Below are 19772 nucleotides of genomic sequence, written 5' to 3'. Positions count from 1 at the left end.
GGACCCCTGAATTAATTGTTTTATCATTCCTGGTGCACTGCACATTGCACTATGATCAAAGTGATAAGAAAGGGATAGACAAAGCTATCAGTTTTATAAACCTTATGAGATCAACTTTAGACTTCTATTTATTCAATCATATTCAATAACTAGTAGATACAAGTTAGCAATTACAAGTAATTAATTATACTGCATTTAATTTAGGAAGAGTTTGCTGCAAGAAGAGAAGACCATTTGTTAGTAGAACACTTTATTTACCTTTGAGTTGCTTGGCTATTTGTAAACGGGCTCCAAATCTGGTGACTCCATACACAGTAGTCATCACAGTCTGTTTGATTACTTTCCGGCGGACAAAGCCATCCAGCTCTTGAGCAACCTTTACTCCCGCAGCAGAGTCTTTAGCTCTTTCTCTCTCCACCTGAACACCACCACAGTTAATACAAAAACAAATACTTATTTTGCATCTATATTATGTACCACCCATTGCTGGTGTGCTTATGATATCCTACTATTAACCAATTGCGGATCACTGATGAAATATCAGTAGCTAGACTCAGCGGCATGGATATATGCCCAAGTCGCAAAAAAAATCTGTTTTTTATTTTACTCCAAATAGTTCTAATAATGTCTTGCAGACAATATAAGCGCGCAATTACTAGTCTACTGAATGATGTTAACAACAGTCCTTAGTATTCTCAAACAAGTTTGTAAATATTCCATAGATCACAGTTATATGTAGAAGTTAAAGAATCGGTTAAAATTCTCTCTGCTACATAGAGCTACTGATCTATTGTTTTCCTCAGCTGATTTTACAGCAACAACTAGTTCCAAATTTTACGGTATTAGTTGCGTATTTTATTATGTGCTGTTAATAATACTATAAATATTAATAATAATAATCATCAATGCAGTGCGGCTTTACTTTTCTCCAGCCGACATATAAATTAATTTGCACCTGCTGGGACACATATGGCTAGACAAATTGATCCACAATGGGTTAATAGAATAACATATGTAAAACTAAAAATATACTTTTATTTTCATAATATTTTTTTTTCTTAACACACAAATTGCTATAAACAATACTAAGAGTGTGTAGATTCGTACACGTTATTCACACTATAGTACTTATGGTTTTTGATATTCAGAAGTTATAACAAAAAAGGTTGATAATAATGATTAATAATTATCAGTGATACGTCCAGTAAACTGTTACTTGATCACTCAAAACATGGCTATTAAATAATTGAACCGGTGTTAGAGGAAACACTAACACTCAAACAAATGAAGAACATGGATGAATACAACATGAAAAAGACAAACAAAACTGTAATATATATAAGCAAAAATCCACTGACTGACTCATCACGATATGACGAAAACCACACAACGCATTTACATCAAATTTGGTACACAAATTTGTCTTACATCCAAGATGCTCACTAAGAAATGGTTTAAAAAATAATCACAGTCTAACCGAGTAAATTTTTGGATAATTCTAATGACATATTAAAAACCAGAGTAAGAGATTTTATGGAACAAGTTCGTCTTACTGTCTAGATGCTGGCAAAGAAAATACAGAACTATGCAACTAAAGCTATTGGCATAGATTTCTAGTTGCAATGCACCAGTACTTTTAGCTAGTGAGTGAATTAAAATAATATAATTATGGTGATTATGCTTCATTTATAGTGATAACATAAAATGTGGTGGTGTACAAAAAAGATATTATAGTTAAATACTACAATTGATTTTAGTTTTATGAAATTATTGAGTTATGATTAATTTTATGATTGAGTTAATACAAATATATGAATAATTCTCAATTCATTACTTTATAACTATTGACTCAAGCTTGTTGTCTAATTACACATACGCACACACCCAGTAGTACTATGAAAGTTATTAATTACATTCAAAAGCCAAGGAAAATAATTTACCTAAACTGTGTGTAGTTTCTGAACACACAACACTATCCTAGGTATTAGTCTCTAGCAATATTGACTTTCAGTGGTAGTCTAATTGTATATAATATTTCAGATTGTGTATACAATACAGAAGACTTTTAACATAAGACTGCGATATAAATGAATGATGTACCAGAGCAGCGACACAGCTATAGACGTCCTGTGGCAGGTCTTGAGGTAGCAGGTTGACACTAGCAGCTCCAGCGTGATCGCGGCCCAGAGCTGCGTAGTGCTGCAGACCATTACAGCTGCCATCCTGGTGTACAGGGAAATGGCTGACATAGTGTTCTGGGCCTTCGCTGTGCTGCAGGGCTGCGTAGATTTCCTTACAGCAGGCTAACGTTTGCCATGGGGTCTCCGACTCCATCCACCACTTCCTGCCCTGTCACGTAAACAATAAACTATTACACTTTTATCTGTAAAACTTTCAAACTTTCCAACATTGCAGACTAGTTCAAACTTATGAAAATTTTCAACTACTATCTCACATTGATCTCTACTAGGAAACCAAATACCTATGGGCAAAAGCATAATACACATCCCAGTTTTCCGGTTCACACAGTGAGGTCAAAATAATTCAAGAATTTCATTGTGTGAGCAGTGTTTCGACGTGGTGTGAACAGTGAACTTAGATGTTAATTATGATAGCTAATCCAAGAACTAACAAAACATTTCCTTAGATAGTGAGCCTAGTAAAGATGGAGAAGCACAAATATTTGAGGAAAATCTTCACAATGTGGATGTATTGAGCTACTGGTACCAACAAAAAAACATAATTTGACGTTTCACTTCATAATTAATTAATGTTTTCAAGTTACTATATAGCAGATCTTTCGTATTTTCAGGAAGAATGATTAACACGTCAGAGATCTACGATCCTACTTTCTGATTGCAAGAGATTGTGTAGATGCAGTTTGTTCATAATTCTCTTTTATTATTTGTAATTTTCCTTCATTGGAAAATCTTCTTCAAAAAATCATATCATTTGTTTCTTTTAATATATCTCAGGACATATTAATTTAGATAATCTCTATATTAAAGTCTGCCAATAACAAAAGTAGACAAGTACAGTACAATCTGATGAAAATTTTTACACTACAGGTACACAGGAGATTGAGCTTGAACTTAATGCTGAATGTACTTTTTTTAAGCATATAAATAAAAAATTTAAAAATAAAGTCGGCAAAACACTAAGAAAGGTTACTTGAAAATATATATGGGAAGGGATAAGACAAGCTCTCAAGCTGCTAACATTTTAATTAAACGAGTTTTATGAAATTCCCAAAAGTGGGAAAACTGCCACAGATGTGATTTTCCACGTGTTAATGTCTTCTACAGTTAGTGCTTCATTCACATCATAAGTGAGTTTTAGTGAGAGTGTAGATAAGAGGTGTGCATAACAAGGAAAACATCAGCAATCTGTATTAACAAGTCATGTTTGGGTAAAAAAGTAATTTTGCTGATTTAACTTTTTCAAGGAGAAACAGTAATAAAATATATTATAATACTATGTAAATATTATGTTGTGGTGTCATCTTACTTCATGCCAATGTTATCCACACACCACAAATTCTTGTTTCTTGACATAAAACAATCCATAGACGGTTAACACTAAGAATTAGTTTTGTAGTCATTGGTTATCTTTATTGGCAGCAGATTTTGGTGGTGTTTTCCGCAGGTATCATCCATTTACTATGTGAGACATTGCCTTGACAATGTTGCCCATCATGTGAAAAAGCATTTTAAGATGTTTTCCTCTAATGACAATAATACATTTTTAAGAAAATTTTTTAAAGCCGTCTTGATATAATTTGTTTAAAAAAATGCCTTGTATATTCGTATCCATAGGTTGTTTTATTGATTAATTTGGATTTTCAAACAGATGATACTTAAGTTTTTCAGAATATGCTGGTATTCACAATTGATCCATTACAATTCACCTTATAGCTATAAATAAGTAGGTATAATAAAACCTGATTCCACATATGAGTTTATTACTAAGAGAGGGATAACTCTGTTCAGCTTTATCTGAGTGAGAACATCCATTGTACACCGTTAATGAGTTTTGCAGTATATGATAATGTAAAACATATGTATTTAGATTAAAAAATACAACTTAAAATTATATAAAAGTTTTAATTGAGGACTTAAGTAATAAGATAAACATGTTATGTTATCTATAATACATATCTTTGTATGTCCTATAGTTTTTTTTTTAAACGGACATTTAATAAAAGAACACCTTGGACATAATGTTGTTTGATGAATAAAGATTTTTTCAACTCAATTCAACGCACAAATAGTACTTACTGTTAGTGGTTTCTCAGCAGAATCTAAAATATCTGACATTAAAGTTTCAGCATACTCAAGCCGAGCCTTTACTGATTCTCGTTTCTTTGTCCCAAGAAGATTAACAAGATGAATCTGAAACATTTTACAGTTTGTTTGTTCTTTCCATTTAAAAATATAAACATCAACATTATGAAATAAAAGGACATAAATAAGGTTAAAACATTATATACAATTTTTAGTCTATTATAATACGATACATACTTCATCATGTGATATTTATGTTGATATTCAACATACAAATAGTTCATCACTCCCACCACCACTTAAGGAAGACCATCTACCAATGGCTGCTGAACCGACCATACTACAGTCTGGAGGAGTTTGTACATAGCCACTATGAATTTTAAACTTTGATACTTTAAAATAATTGTATGGATATGGCATATTAACATTGTATTAACTCACGAATAGGCAAAAACACTTAGCTTAAGCTGACTCATCTGTTCCTAATGAATATGCGAATACAGATTTATGAATAAGAATAATAAAAAAATACTGTATTCTTGAAAATGAATTCATGGTTGAAAACTAAATTATTTTTCAACAAATACTATATTGTTTCACAGATTTATCGTAATATTGATTAAATTTTTGTATTATCCAACATATTCACTTATTCAATATCATGGTCACCTGTTTAGATATATAAATGAGAATTTAACTTACTGTATAAAAGAATAAAAAATCTATACTTTTAAAGTTGACATGTCAGTATCTAATTTATTAGTTACAGTTTTCAAACAAAATACCTACATATAATATTCAGACATTGTAACTGTAATAATAACAATACTTGCAGAACTTTAATTTGCACTTCATGTTATACATTTCTTCTATCAACTAAGATGGACTGGAAATCAAATGTTATATATAAATTAGTGTTATAACAAATATTGTAATTTTTGTGTTGTGTCTATATTGTATTTTCTTATAGATTCAATTTTACTTTTTGTAAGATAAAATTGTATCAAGGTTTTCTTTTAGATGTAGAACAGAATACATGTAGGTTGACACAGATAGCAAATAACCTTGAAAACTGATCGAACATAACTTACTAAGCTATGCAGCCCAAAAATATTAACCTATTACTTTGACAATTCCAACTCCATAACGGAATTATATATAAATTAGAGCTTATTCTGTTATTTTGTCTGTTAATAACAGTCCTGGGGGATGTAGCAAGTATTTCTTTGTCTATAACAAAGATATTGAAAAGTTAATAATGTTCATAGATAGAGATATAAATGTGTTATTTATTAAAATTGTGTATTCTGCTTTTATTTTGTCAGTCCAGTCAATAAAATACATGCTACTATCCAGTCTAATTATTATTTTCAATGCATTTATTGTCTAAAACAGGGTTGTTTTTCCGATACATTTTCACAATTTTGGAACCTCAGTGGATATTAGCCATCTAAAGATGTACAACTGGATAGTAATGTAAATTTCAATAAAAACTTGTTCAGAAAAAGTAATGCAGAGCTGGTTCTGTAATGTAATGGTAGAATTCTCATCTGGCAAATAAAAGATCTAGATCTGAGTCCTTGTGGAGTGAGTGTTTTTTGTGAATCAATATTAAAAATTAAATTAGGTTTTTATCATTGATAAAAATGTAATAAATTACATTATTAGTATATGCAGTATTGTATAGTTTCTCCTCTTCAAAGGCTGGAATTTTTTTTGTTAAATAAACTGTTTAAAATCTAATTCTTTATCCGAAATTAGGGGAGGAAAGTTACTCCAAACATATACAATACTACAGATATGAGATGCTACATTTTGATTAGTTGTAAGCAAACCTTCAGCCAGTCAAGGCCTGTGGAACCTAGCGGTTGGCCTTGAGCAAAGCAGAGCAATGAGCGAGACATGTCAGCACCCAGATGGTTCAGGTGAGGAGGGCATGGGTACACTCGCCCTCGGAAGTCCATGTTATGTGGTAACCAAAACACCCTGTCTCTGAACTGTAAACAGACAAAGAAATGATGTTCAAAATTACTTGTCACATAAAATAGTTCTATAAGACTTATTTTGAGCTTTACAAGAGACTGCATCTCAGAAAGCTGGTAGAATTAGACTAGTCTCCAACTAACTATTAGTTGTGTACAAAGACCCAAAATCTTAATCATTAGGCCTGATGACTCAATAATTACATATTACAATAAATAATTACAGACAACCTGTGGTTTATTCTATGACCTCTGGAAGGTTTTTGACAGTGTACACTATGAAATTTTGTTAAATCAATCGGAATATTACGCTATCAGAGGAGTTGCTCTCAATTGGTTTAGTTCAACATTTATGAACAATTTTTTTTTAGGTTTTCAACATTCAAAAAGAGCAATCCGAATTCTAGCACATTTAAAATCTAATCAATCATGTAGTGGCCATTATAATGTAAGATATATTTACATAATGGAAGTTTTAATTCAAACTTACAAAAGAATACAATAAATCCCTTTATCTTCCATCTTAACTATGTAACACATTATATTCATTCTCTAAGTATGCCTACACACAGAATAACCCATTTTAAAACACCTTTTTCTTACAATATTTAGCATTTTGTCAACATACAAACTTCAGCTTGGAAGGAAATTCCTACATTAGTCTTTCAAAAAAAACTATTAAAGAATATGTGCTTAAATAACTTAAATTTATACTTTTGATGATTTTTGTCTGAATTCACCAGAAAATAATTAAAATATGGAATATCATAATTTTCTAGTTTTAGCTGTATGTTACTAGTATTCTAGTTAGTATTTTTTTATTATTACTTAGTACTTCGTGTTTTTATATCTTGATGAGCCTTATAACAGTGTAATGTTCTAATGGGCTAACAAATCATCTCAATTCACATTGGTCCCTCTTGTCTGGATCAAGACAGTTGAATGTAGCAAACCTGTTACTTATTTCATGATACATAAAATCTAGGTTTTTGCAAGTAATACAGCTACAAAGTGCAACCTAGTATAATTATTAAATTTATTAAGTAAAGAAAGCAAAAACTCAGATCTGAACTAGAGAGTTTAGAGAAAAAACAGCCTTCCCTTCACCAAACTGGGCAATTAAATCTTTTCTTCTTGACATAGTTGAAATAAACAGAATGTTTCTCAAAACTCTTGTTTAAATTATTAATTTGGTTTAACTGAAGTAAAAAAATCAATACATGGAATTCTTATTTCAAGGGTAAAAAAATAAGATTTTGGTTCTCACATGGTTGGCCAGTGAGAGCTTGTACAGAGCATCACACCACAGACTGTACATCTCAGCCTTTTGTCTGCGCAACAACATGCGCTGACGGTATGCCTGGTAGCGTTCCTGCTTGGTCATTGAAGCATTCACAGGTTGTGCAACCTGACACGCATGTGAGGGCTCAGGAATTTCCAACTTGGCTGATCCTCCATTGTTGAACACTTCTATCACTGTATCCAGCACCTGTTAAATGAAAACCCACTATATAATGTATAAAAATTAGCAGTTACCTGTGGCTTCTTACACAATTTCCTAAGTCATATGCATAACTTTTCTAAATGCTATAGCACTCATGAGATAGTGAAGGCCTTTAACCCTGGAACTGGCAAATGCCCGATATCGGGCGTTTTAGTCGCATCCTAGATGGCAGCGCCCGATATCAGGCGTTTTAATACGTCTTTTATTTCTCAATATTACGTACTTAAAACACGATCAAAGAGTATCGGTATTGATACCAATCGAAAGAGGAAGGTTCAATTTATGTAAATAATACACTAATAAATAATTTTATCGTTTTGTTACACGTCCATACGTTTTATAATCTCTGAACTGTTTGTTTACATTCTCCCACGTACCGTGCTAGTTGCGCGCGCAGCGATGAGTCAACTGGTTCATTCGGCTATTGTTATTTCGTCAACTCCATGGTGTTCTGTCTGGTTTATTGTTTGTTTGGGTTCGTTATGATTCGTAATGATGGTTGTGTATATGACACAATAATAGTAAGTTTTTTTGTGCGTGTTTACGTAATGGATCATAATTTCCACGATCGTTCAACTGACATTCGAGAACTAGTTGTACATGAAATAAGCAACGATGATGATTCCGATTTAGACATTCAATCAGAACATAATTTAAAAAATATATAATAAAAAATAAAAAAATAGAAAATTAATATGAACTAATAGTTACAAGATTGTACAAATCCAAGTGAGCTTTGAAGTTCTTACTTTTGTTGGTAAGTAGCACTTTCGAATGTCAGTTTATGATTTTTGTATCGTTTACCACATGTAAAAATAAATACCTTATAAACTATGTGTTGTTTTATTTTTACTCAGAATTAAATGATCTTTCTTTTTTATATTTTGGATTTTGCATATCACTAACAACAACAATTTTACAAATCAAAAACTTTGAACTAACTTTTCTTTATTCTAAAAAAATCTTTTTTTATGAAGAGGTAGAGAAAGGATATTTTATTGTTTTAATTATATTATGTGAAAAATGTTCCTTGAACAATGCTGAATAAAAAAAATATATAATATGACATAGGTACTTTATAGTAAACATGTAATAATAAAATAAATAAAAGGCAATGTATGAAGTACTAAAAACACTCCGCCACTGAGAGAAATATGACCGCCAGTTCCAGGGTTAAAATATATTCCAATTTGAATTTCCATGCAATATTGAATGATTTTTATGGGATAGCTCAAAGAAGTTCAGAAGCACTTGAACTTTCTTAGGCCAAGGTGAGGAATCCTGAAGTTAGGGTATGTTTGACATTTTTTGGTGAGAGCACTTATGATGTAATATGAAGAAGTCCTATGATAATTTTTAAATGGAAGGAGGCATATTAGAGAAACATATGTTTCAGTGTTTATGCAAAATCTCAACACAATTATAGATAGTAACTTGTACGGGACAGGAGCATAGAAATTCAAACAATCACATCTAAAATATTTACACATAAATTAAATCCCTAAATTAAACAGTTGCCCATGTTTGAATCTTTATTTTTCATTCTCGGAAAGTATAAATAACTGTAAACCTAATACAGAATAGTGCAAGTTCTTGCTCTCTAATCTCTGTTCGCTATATTATCCTATTTTCTTGGTTCAGTCTCAGAATAGTATCAACTTTTAAAAATCTAAATCAGTGTTGTATCTCTCATCAGCGCAAAACAGGCTCTCTACTCCCTCCATACTTTCTCAATCCTAAAAAATTGCATCTTGTGTCTGGTGCATTGCTTTGTAATTCCATTTGCTATGGTCAGAAACTCACTGCGCTTGTTTGTTTCTTCAAATTATACTCATGTAGAGAATTACTCCATGTTATGTTCTAGCTTGTCCCTCTTGCTCTTCTATGAGCTACCTACTATAAATATTCTGTGCTAGAATGACAAAGCAAACCAATATTGGATAGGTTATGTGCAAATTTATAACATTTTTATTGTTAAGAATTTATTAGCAATGTTAAAATAATATCCATAATAGAATAATTATGAATAGGCGAAAGTGGGATAGTAACATAAAAATCGATGTCGGCTCTTTCTTCGGCACCGTGTAGTGTCATCTGAAACAATGAAACTTTTTCCTGTACTGGTGTAATTCTCGTACTTGTGCTCGGGACTTGCATTTTGTACAGTGACAACGCCTAAACTGGACTTCAAGCAGCTTTTTGGGTATGTTTGAACCCTTTTCTTTCCCTTCTTTCTGTTCTTTTTTTTTGGTATGTACTAATTAATACCTCCCCCACCTGACAAAGAGGATAAATTCCAATTTTTGAAACGTTGCGTTATACCTTTTGTAACATACAACGATGGCATGTGTCCGAAATCCTGTTATCATTTCCAACCTTTTACGGTCAATAACAAACTTTATTGTTCTTGTTTCAAAACACTAAATCTGTGAAAAATATCTCATCCATTATGATACATATCCAAAAAAAAGATCATTCAAAATTAGTACAAATTAACCCTTTAAGCGTCATGAAAAACTGGACCTGATCTTTGATTAAGTTACAATTTTTTTTATTTCCCAATGTGTAAAGTTAAATTTATTTTTGTTTCTGTATGTCAAAATAGAGTTATTTAACGGTAAATAAAATTTGTTTAGCCCTTTTTGGATTTCCTAGGCTAATTTTTAACTTTCGAGAATATCGTAGAATAGCAGTATATGTAGCTGTCACTAATTGTATTATCATTTATTCAGTAAGTAGGGGAATGAAACACAGTTTTACAGATAAACATATACTGTATTACAAACTAATAAAATTAGAAAAATAAAAAAAGTAGACAAAGAGTGTCTATTTGGTGGCGGGCTGTCACAACTGGCATTCCGCGCGTCTCCCGCAAGCCACTGTTATCGCTTGGACTTTGAACCTTGTTATCGCTCGGCAATCTGTAGGACGGCCTTGCGGGGCTTAAATAAAATTATGTTTCTTGCTTTCTGAGAACATCCTTATTACAGTAGTAAAATATGAAAAATTTTGGGGTTGACCAAGTAATTGCTCAGAATTACCAAACTTCAAATTCCGAATCGTCTGGATTCGCCATTCACACGAATAATGGTAAAAAAAAAACACTAAATAAATACTGGACACTGCTGTATATAATATTAATAATTTACTTTAAAAAGAATAGGACACAACAGAAAATTAGCGATAACCGAAATACAGGCCTAGATGCTTTGACGGGAGCTCCCGTCAATGACTTTGTGAAAGGCGCGGGGGCCACGCCCGCTAGACAGTGTTTGGCCAATTAGAAGCCACTACCACTCCTATTGTAATAGAATTCGAGGTAGGGCAACCCGTCTGTATGTCGCATGACTATTAGAGCCATCTAGCGGCAAAATATTCAACTAACATAGCAGTAATAAAATAAAGAATGCAAAAACGCGGATCCACGGCAATAACGTTTTGAGCTTGTAGTGGCCCTCCGCGGATCCGCGTCAATAACGCTAGAAAGGTTAAAGTAAATAAATTTTGAATAATAACTTATTACATTTTAAATATAAATCGTGTAATTAATTAATATTATTTAAGTAATAATACTGTACATAAATTATATAATATTTACCAAAAATACTACTGTAGTAATTAGATTGTAATTTGACCACAGTAAAGTAACTCACAGGTTTGTTGACTCTCCAAGGGATGGAGCCCAGTTGGTTGAGGGAGTCCAAGGGAGGGTACAGCTGATCCGTTGGTGCCTCCCTCAGTCTCTGTCTCTGCTGCAGAGCATGGTCTGGCAGTCTGGAACATGCAAATTTTTATCATTTGAGAAATTGTTTCAATTTTATTCCACCTGAGCTGACAGAGTTCCATTTTATCGAAGACTGCTGATGAAAATGAGTAATATAAGTTGTAAGTTGAAAACAGTCACTTGAAACAAAAGTAAACGCACATCAGACTTCGGGTTAGCGTAGGAGTCTTTACAGCGTTCACTCTACAGTGGACAATATCCTGAAAGTAGAGAGCGACTCCCAATAGACTGATGTTTTCCATTTTCAATTCTATTATACAAGTAGTTGGTGTAGATCCAAACAAAGTTTCAACCTTCCAGTTTAACCAAATTCGAAAGGCATTGTGTGTATACAAGAGATACACAAAGTCATAAATCTACCTTCACCATCAACTGGTGGAAGAGACTCTGCTAAATGCTCAGACAATTACACTTCTTAATAGTTAATTTTAAATATATAAATGCATTTCAAGGGCACAATTATAGATTTTAAAATGAATGAATTTATAATAACAGTTACATTCCTTGTACAGTTGTGTATAAGTATATGCAGAGATTTTGTGTCTGCAAAACAATGCAAATAAATAAAAAATTGTATTATCTAGTGACAAACTCTATTGATTTTCAGACAGCAAAAGGTATTTCCTGTTTTAAGACACCTGTCCTAGAAAAATGCAAACACTAGTAACTATGAGTTTTAGTATGTAGGAAACTACATGTTGTCATACTGTTATTCAGTTCTGGGATTTTTTTCCAAATTTCCAGACTCTAGGTCTTTGTAAACTTATTTTAAGATTGATAAAATATTTGTACTAAACAGACAAAATAGTAAGTTAATAAAAACTTTTGAACTACCTTACATGAGACTTTACCCAAAACTGTTCATGGTTTTAACATGTGTTATACACAAAACTGTTCAATTCAAATTGACTTTTTTGTAGTGTTTCACTTAAAATTTTTAACGTTTTTTATACATCATGAGATTTGCTTGAAATTGATTTTGTTCTGCAACTATTAGAAATGTCTTTCAGAGAGAAAAAATGTTCAAATGTATAAAAAAGTATACATTTATTATATGTTTATTAAATTTTTTTAGTTTGTAGTTACAAAAAATGTATTAATTATTTATTTTCATATTCATGGTTAAATATCTAAAAAGTAAATATAATTATAAACAGATCCAGAAAATTTCAAGTATTTTGGATAAACTATTAAGTCACTTCACTGCCATATCAACTGACCAAGCCCCATCCAAATCACGCAATGCTTTTATACTCAATACTATATACGAAAACATAAAGGAAATTACAAAAGCTTATTTTTTATTGTGGAAGGAATTTAACTCTTTATTAACCATTGGTAGATAGATATGCTAGTTCAATGAAAAAGTAATGTTATAGAACAATTTTTAGAAAAAAAGACACACAACAAAATATCATTGTGAAACAGTTTTAGGAACAAACAAACGCACAACAATATACCATCGCAAAACATTAACGGGTTAACACTCCATTGGCCAATGATAAAAATTGAGTAATTTTCACCCAGTTTTCTTTAAACTTAAGTTATATATCATAAATAAATATAAATCAAAATTTATGTTTGTTTCTAATTTTGGCAACCTGTCACCATCAGCCATAATTCGGTAAATACCATTATTAATTCAATAATACTTTATTCCAATAAAAAATATGCATGAATATCACCAAATACATTTAAAAATACTAAATGCTAGCATTAAAACTACATACAATAAAATATATATTAATCATAGAATTAATGATCGCAAAATGCACTTTACTTGAACACATATTTTCATAACAATAGCATTTTTTATAATATTTATATACTGCTTTATGAAAGAAAAAATGTTGTATACATATTTATTTATTCTAATAATGTTTAAATATTTATCATATACATTTATAGAACAAAACAACAATGAAGGAATTATTCAAATGTGTTAAAAAAAGTTAGGCTAAATGATGTAAACCTTAGCAATGTACTTCAAAATTACCTTGGCTCATTTGGCAGGTGCTTATTAAAACTGGGATGGCGTGGAAGGGGTTAATCTTGCAACTGTCTTTAAAGAATTCTTGGTGCATTAACTACACTACATTAAAAAAAAAAAAAAACATTAAGCTTTTTTGACACATTAACTACATGTTATTGTCTGATTATAAACTACTCATTTACAAAGTTGGTAAATGATGTGAGAAGAAAGTACCTGATGATGTCTGTCTTAGCCATCAAGTATCCTCCTGTCTGGCAGGATGTCCAGGGTAGTGGGGGTGAAAGCATGGGCACCAGTGTGATGTCAAACAGTATGTGTTCCTCAGATGCGGCTCGGAACAGTTTTGATATCTTTGGATGAGGTTTGATCTCTTCCACACTCTTCACTCCTTGTTGTCGGTAAACACGGTAAAACGCTGGCAGCATATGCCTGTGGGTAAACTTCAAATCATTATTTAAAATTCCTAATAAATAATTATACAAACATGGATTTCAGTACTATGCAAAAGAAATCTAAATTGAAATTTCTAACAAACATATACTCTGATACTTACTGCTTGCTTGTTTTGTTAAGAATATTCACATCCACCTTCACATCTCCGACAATGATGTTGTAGAGAAACTTCCCGATTCCCAAAAGCACAGAGGAAGACCAATAGTCTTCATCCCCAACCTATAAATTAAACTTTGTAAGTGGAATTCTAAACATACCCTTACATAAAACATCATCATATATCCCCTGTACATAATTAATATGAAAACCATTTGAACTTATAATTTTACCTTCATGAAGAACAACCTTTTTTGTATCTGGGAGGGTGTTTATCAAAGCATTACACATAAAGGGATTTTATAAATATATATATATATATATATATATATATATATATATTTAAAAGACAAATATAAACATATATTTAAAAGATAAAGAGTCTGATATTGATAGTAAAATATTCATTTGTAGGGCTACTATAATATCTACTTTGAATAAAACATGAAACATAACACCCTTTAAACATATTTATTATTCAATAACACGTGTTTCGGCACCTATGCCATGATCGTGATAGATAATTTCAAATTTATTTATAATTTTATGGCCTACATTGGACCACTTTAGTCACTTTATATTTTCTAGTCTTTCTTCTTTTATCCACCCAATATTTCTTCATCCTTTCCGAGCGTAATTTCCTTTCCTCCTCCGGAACCACTCTTCCTATTCGTTGTTTGTTTCTTTTCAGCTGTAGTGTAGAGTATTTGTCATTCAATATCTTCAATGTGTTTGTCTTGTGTTTTAAATCCTCTACTGTAATTTGTAACTCTCTCATATCTTCTTTTAATTCTGTGATCCATTTAATGTCACTTTTACTATACCACAGTTTTTCTACTATTTTCCTGCTAATTCTATTTTCAGGTGTTCTTAACAAATGCCCCAGGAATGATAATCGTTTCTTTTTAATTATACTTGTAATGGGTTCTATATTTTTGTAGACTGTTTCATTGGAAGCTAGTCTCCAAACTCCGTCTACTTGATAGTTTTTGTTTAAGCAAGTTCTGACTATTCTTCTCTCCATCTTAAGAACCTTATCTATTGCAATAGTATTTGTTGTTTTAAATATTGTTTCACTTGCGTATGTAATTTGTGGCAGAGCAACTGTTTTGTAGTGTCTTAATTTTGTATTTATTGAAAGACATTTTTTATTATACGTATTCTTAGTAGCATGTTTAATCTTAGTTAGTTTGTCTATTTTACTTTGCCAAGATGGTTTTTCATTCAGGTTATAAGTGATTACTTCTCCTAAGTATTTAAATTTCTGCACAATTTTTATATTGTGGTTGTCCAACCTTATTTTATTTGCAAGTGGAGGCTGCGTTAATAAAACTTCTGTTTTTTCGAACGATATCTTTAAACCAATTTTCTGAGCTATATCTTGTAAAGATTTAATTTGCTGTTTTGTTTCCTGAATGTCATTGGCCAAAAGAGCTAAGTCATCAGCAAACCCCAGACAGTTCAGATTAATGTTGTCCCTTTGATATCCAATCTTTATGTTTTTTTGGTTATTTCTTTCCCATTCCCTCATGACGTACTCTAATGCACAGTTAAAAAGAAGCTGTGATAATCCATCACCTTGTCTTAAGCCAGTCTTTATCTGAAATGGTTCTGAAAGTTCTCCTCTAAACTTTATTTTAGACTTTGTATTAGTTAATGTTAGTTCTATTAATTTAATTAATTTGGGGTGAAGTCCAAAATGTCTCAGTATTTTTAATAGTGATATTCTATGAATGGAATCATAGGCTTTCTTGAAATCAACAAATGTTATCGAGAGTTGTTTATTTTGTTTTCTATAATATGCCATAATTAACTTTAGTGTAATTATTTGCTCTGTACAACTTCTCCAAGGCCTGAATCCTCCTTGGTATTCTCCAAGTTCTTGATCTAGTTGGTCCTTAATCCTGTTGTAGAGAATCTTTGAAAAAATCTTATAAGTACAGTACAATCGAGGAGTGATATACCTCTATAGTTATCCGGATTACATCTGTCACCTTTCTTGTGCAAAGGGTGAATTATAGCTATAGTCCATTGATCGGGAAATTTCTCAGTAATCCAAATTTTTCTGTAGTATCATATGAAGAGAGGTATGACTAGATACTCCAGCATACTTCCACACCTCTGCAAACATTTGGTCTTCACCACCTGCTTTGTAGTTCTTCAATTCTTTAAGTACAGTTTCCACTTCTTTTACTGTAGGGGGGTTAATATTTACAGGTTTGGTTTTTTATTGGAGTATTAGTGTTGATTTCCAAAATTTCCTCCGGTTCCTTACAATAGATAATTTACAATACGATAGATAATTTCAAATAATAATAAACAAATAAATTATAATTGAATAAAACATGAGAATACATGTGTTACTTTTGTCTGAATTATGTTTAGTTGGCAAACAACTGGAAAAACTAATTACCTGTAACAAAATTTTGTATATAAAATGGCATTAACTTACGATAGATGGACCGTTCTGGTGGTCGTACAGCAACTGTTGCCACTCCTGGCGGCCATTACAGCTTCTAGACCCGTTTATTGCAGGATTTAAGTACCATTCACAATATTTATCATACAACATCTTGGTCTTGTCCACAATTCCATTCTCCTTTTTATATTTAATAACATACCTGGAAATTACAGTAAAAAATAAAGTGTCTAATAAAATAAATCTAGTAAAGTTTGTATAAATTAACAATAATTTACAAATTGTCTTCCATACGTCTGCAGTATAAATTTTAATCCTCCAACTGTGGTAATTTATTACATATAAATGATTCATTTCTAAATAAATTATAAGGATTGATTTTTGTAATATTGTTTTCAATCTCTGGAACCAAATATACAGTATTTATTACGCTTGCATTAACATTATCTCATGTAACACCAATAAATAGATTACATGTGTCTTTCATTACGTATATTTTTGTTTCTGTTTAGATCTTGAAACATTTTCAGTAACTTTATGGTAGGGTTACATGTATGGTTAAAAATTGGATCTGAATCAAAACTATGTGAAATTAGAACACTATTATGCCTACAAAACATATGAGGGGTATCCAAAAAGTAAGTTTCCATTAATTATGAAAAAGTTAAAAAGACTCAAAAAATAACTGAAACACATTTATTCAACTTTTTACATCATACCTTATTTTTCTACATAGTTACCATCCCTTTCTAAGCACTCTTGGTATCTAGGAAGTAGTTTTTTTTATTCCAGCATCACAAAATTCACCCGCCAAATTTTTAAGCCAAGTATCCACCTCATTTTGAAGGTCATCGCTGTTGGCAAATCGCCGACCGCCAAGGTGTCTTTTCAGCTCCAGAAACAGATGAAAATCGCTAGGCGCAAGATCTGGTGAGTATGGAGGATGACCAAAAACATCCCACTTAAATTTCCTCAAAAGTTCCATTGTTGCACGAGCAGCGTGTGGTCGGGCGTTATCTTGAATAAGCAGAACCGTGCGCGACAAAAGTCCGCGCCGTTTATTCTGTATTGCCCGCCGAAGTCTGGTGAGAACTTCACAATACCTTTCTGCATTTATGGTTTCGCCACGAGGAAGATAGTCAATCAATAACACTCCACGGCAGTCCCAAAAAACTGTAGCCATTACCTTTCCTGCCGACTCAAAAACTTTGGCTTTTTGAGGAGCTGCCTCTCCTTTTTTTTGCCACACCATACTCTGGCGTTTGGTCTCTGGAGTTGAGTGGTGAATCCATGTTTCATCACCAGTGACTATTCTACTGAAAAGGTTTTCATCTTCATCGTCAAACAATCGCAAGAAAGACTGGGCAGCAGCCATTCGTTGTTGTTTATGGGCATTGCTCAATAAGCGAGGCACCCATCTTGCACACACTTTTGCAAGCTGAAGATCTTCTGTCATGATATTGTGCACAGATGACCGGCTAACTTCAACACTTGACGGCAGTTTATCCATAATTTCATCGAGAGTCACTCGCTTATCATTGTCAATAACTGCTCGTACAGCATTAATGACGTCAGGTTGCCGAGAATTGGCCGGTCGGCCACTACGCTCATCGTCATGAACATTTTCTCTTCCTTCCAAAAACATTGCACACCAACGACGGACCATCTGAACGGACATAACATGTTCACCATACACTTGACACAACTGACGATGAATTTCAACGGCAGTTTCGTTTTTGGCGGTCAAGAAACGAATAACACTACGGACTTCGCAACTGGCGGCAGAATGCAGTGGAGTCTCCATGATGTTTGGGCAGCAACTGACTGAGAAGCGTGACAATGGGCCAGTGACCGGCGCACCTGTTGCCAACCGAACCGCGCTACATATCCCCGCCCACAGCTGCACGCTGTGTTACGTACGCGTCTTTTTACAGAACAGGGAAACTTACTTTTTGGATACCCCTCGTATCTATCAAGGTGATTGCTAAGCCCTGCCCCTTACACTATCTGTCTTCAACAGCTCTAATACGTCAGTCATGGTCAAGCAATGAATAATTACTAACAGCCACTATGATTGATACTCCTGCCTACTATGAGTTGTGAAATCTGATATTTTTTCTGCCAGGCAGAAGATTGCAGCACTAATGAAATCTACTGAAGAATGATTCAAGTATTGATTGACAACTTAAATGAGTGATTGTGGTGTACAAGAGTCATGAGTGAAATCTAATGAGGAATATATTGATGTCCATGATGAAGGTGGGCAAGAAGCCTGCTGTGACTACTATAAGCTTTGTTGAGTGTTAATCATGTGGTTCAATAAAAACAAATATTTATAATAAATGACCTTTATACAGAATTTCATAAAATTCCAAGTTCTTATCTAAACATAATTGTTACTAAAAAACCTACAATACAGAAAAACAAGTTCAATGGGTTCCAAAAATTCTGAATGACAATCAAAAAAGCAGTGAATAGTATATATGTTAAGACTGCCCTACTCGTTATCATCAAGTAATTAACTAGGTTTAATACCTAAGTGATTTTATGTAATTTTTTTTTATTAACTGATTTCTAAATAATGCATTTAACACTAATATAAATAATAATAGCAATAACACATCTAAAGTCTTTCTGAGTACTTAAAAAAATTCAAAGCATGAAGTAAAAATATAATAGACAAGTGAGCTTTTTAGCTTTTTACTGAACATTTTTAAAAGCCACTAATCTGTGTCAGGGTCTTACTAAACAGAAAAAAAGGATTGAGGTGTACAGTACAAAATTGACTGTACTTATAAAACCTATCAACAGCATGGTCAGGACTGGAACATGCACCATCTCTTAGTCCCAACCCAGAGATTGATGTCTAAGGCTATATGGCAACCGGCTCTCTCATGCCGTGTACTACTAACTGCCAATTGGTTAATAATGTTAACACTCAGCCGCTTCAGGATTATGTTTATAAAAATCCATTACAGATTTTTATTTGAAAAATTTACAAAATGTAACAAAATTTATGTTTTATCTAAAAATGAAATACTCAATATGATTCAATTTTTTTTTAACCTGAATAAGTCTGTTCAATAAAGAAAATTGTACACAAAAAAGAAAATTTAATTTGAAAATGCAATTTAATGTTTAATGGTAAATGACTAACAATAATGAAATTAAATTAAATGTCTAAAAATATTGTATATTATAAACATTCACCCATTTTATTGTATTTTCTAAAATTAGAATCATACAAGAAATAATAAT

General features: G+C 32.3%; 1 protein-coding gene across 2 annotated transcripts in view; it reads right to left on the bottom strand.

Annotated features, from left to right (window-relative positions):
• The window catches only part of LOC124362573 (DNA-directed RNA polymerase, mitochondrial), a 52325-nt gene that overhangs the window by 9970 nt on the left and 22583 nt on the right, over window positions 1-19772 (bottom strand). For both annotated transcript variants that reach the window (XM_046817196.1, XM_046817197.1), the window contains exons 11-19: window positions 16548-16716; window positions 14100-14218; window positions 13760-13975; window positions 11423-11543; window positions 7533-7754; window positions 6119-6280; window positions 4278-4391; window positions 2101-2349; window positions 259-418 (exon numbers count right to left, since the gene is read on the bottom strand). In XM_046817196.1, coding sequence (XP_046673152.1) covers window positions 259-418; window positions 2101-2349; window positions 4278-4391; window positions 6119-6280; window positions 7533-7754; window positions 11423-11543; window positions 13760-13975; window positions 14100-14218; window positions 16548-16716 — 1532 coding nt within the window. The remainder of the gene's footprint in view (window positions 1-258; window positions 419-2100; window positions 2350-4277; window positions 4392-6118; window positions 6281-7532; window positions 7755-11422; window positions 11544-13759; window positions 13976-14099; window positions 14219-16547; window positions 16717-19772) is intronic.

Source organism: Homalodisca vitripennis, chromosome 5 (genome assembly GCF_021130785.1).
Source record: "Homalodisca vitripennis isolate AUS2020 chromosome 5, UT_GWSS_2.1, whole genome shotgun sequence".
NCBI lineage: Eukaryota > Metazoa > Arthropoda > Insecta > Hemiptera > Cicadellidae > Homalodisca > Homalodisca vitripennis.
The sequence above is the reverse complement of the archived record's forward strand: the minus strand, read 5'-3'. Positions and strand labels throughout refer to the sequence as shown.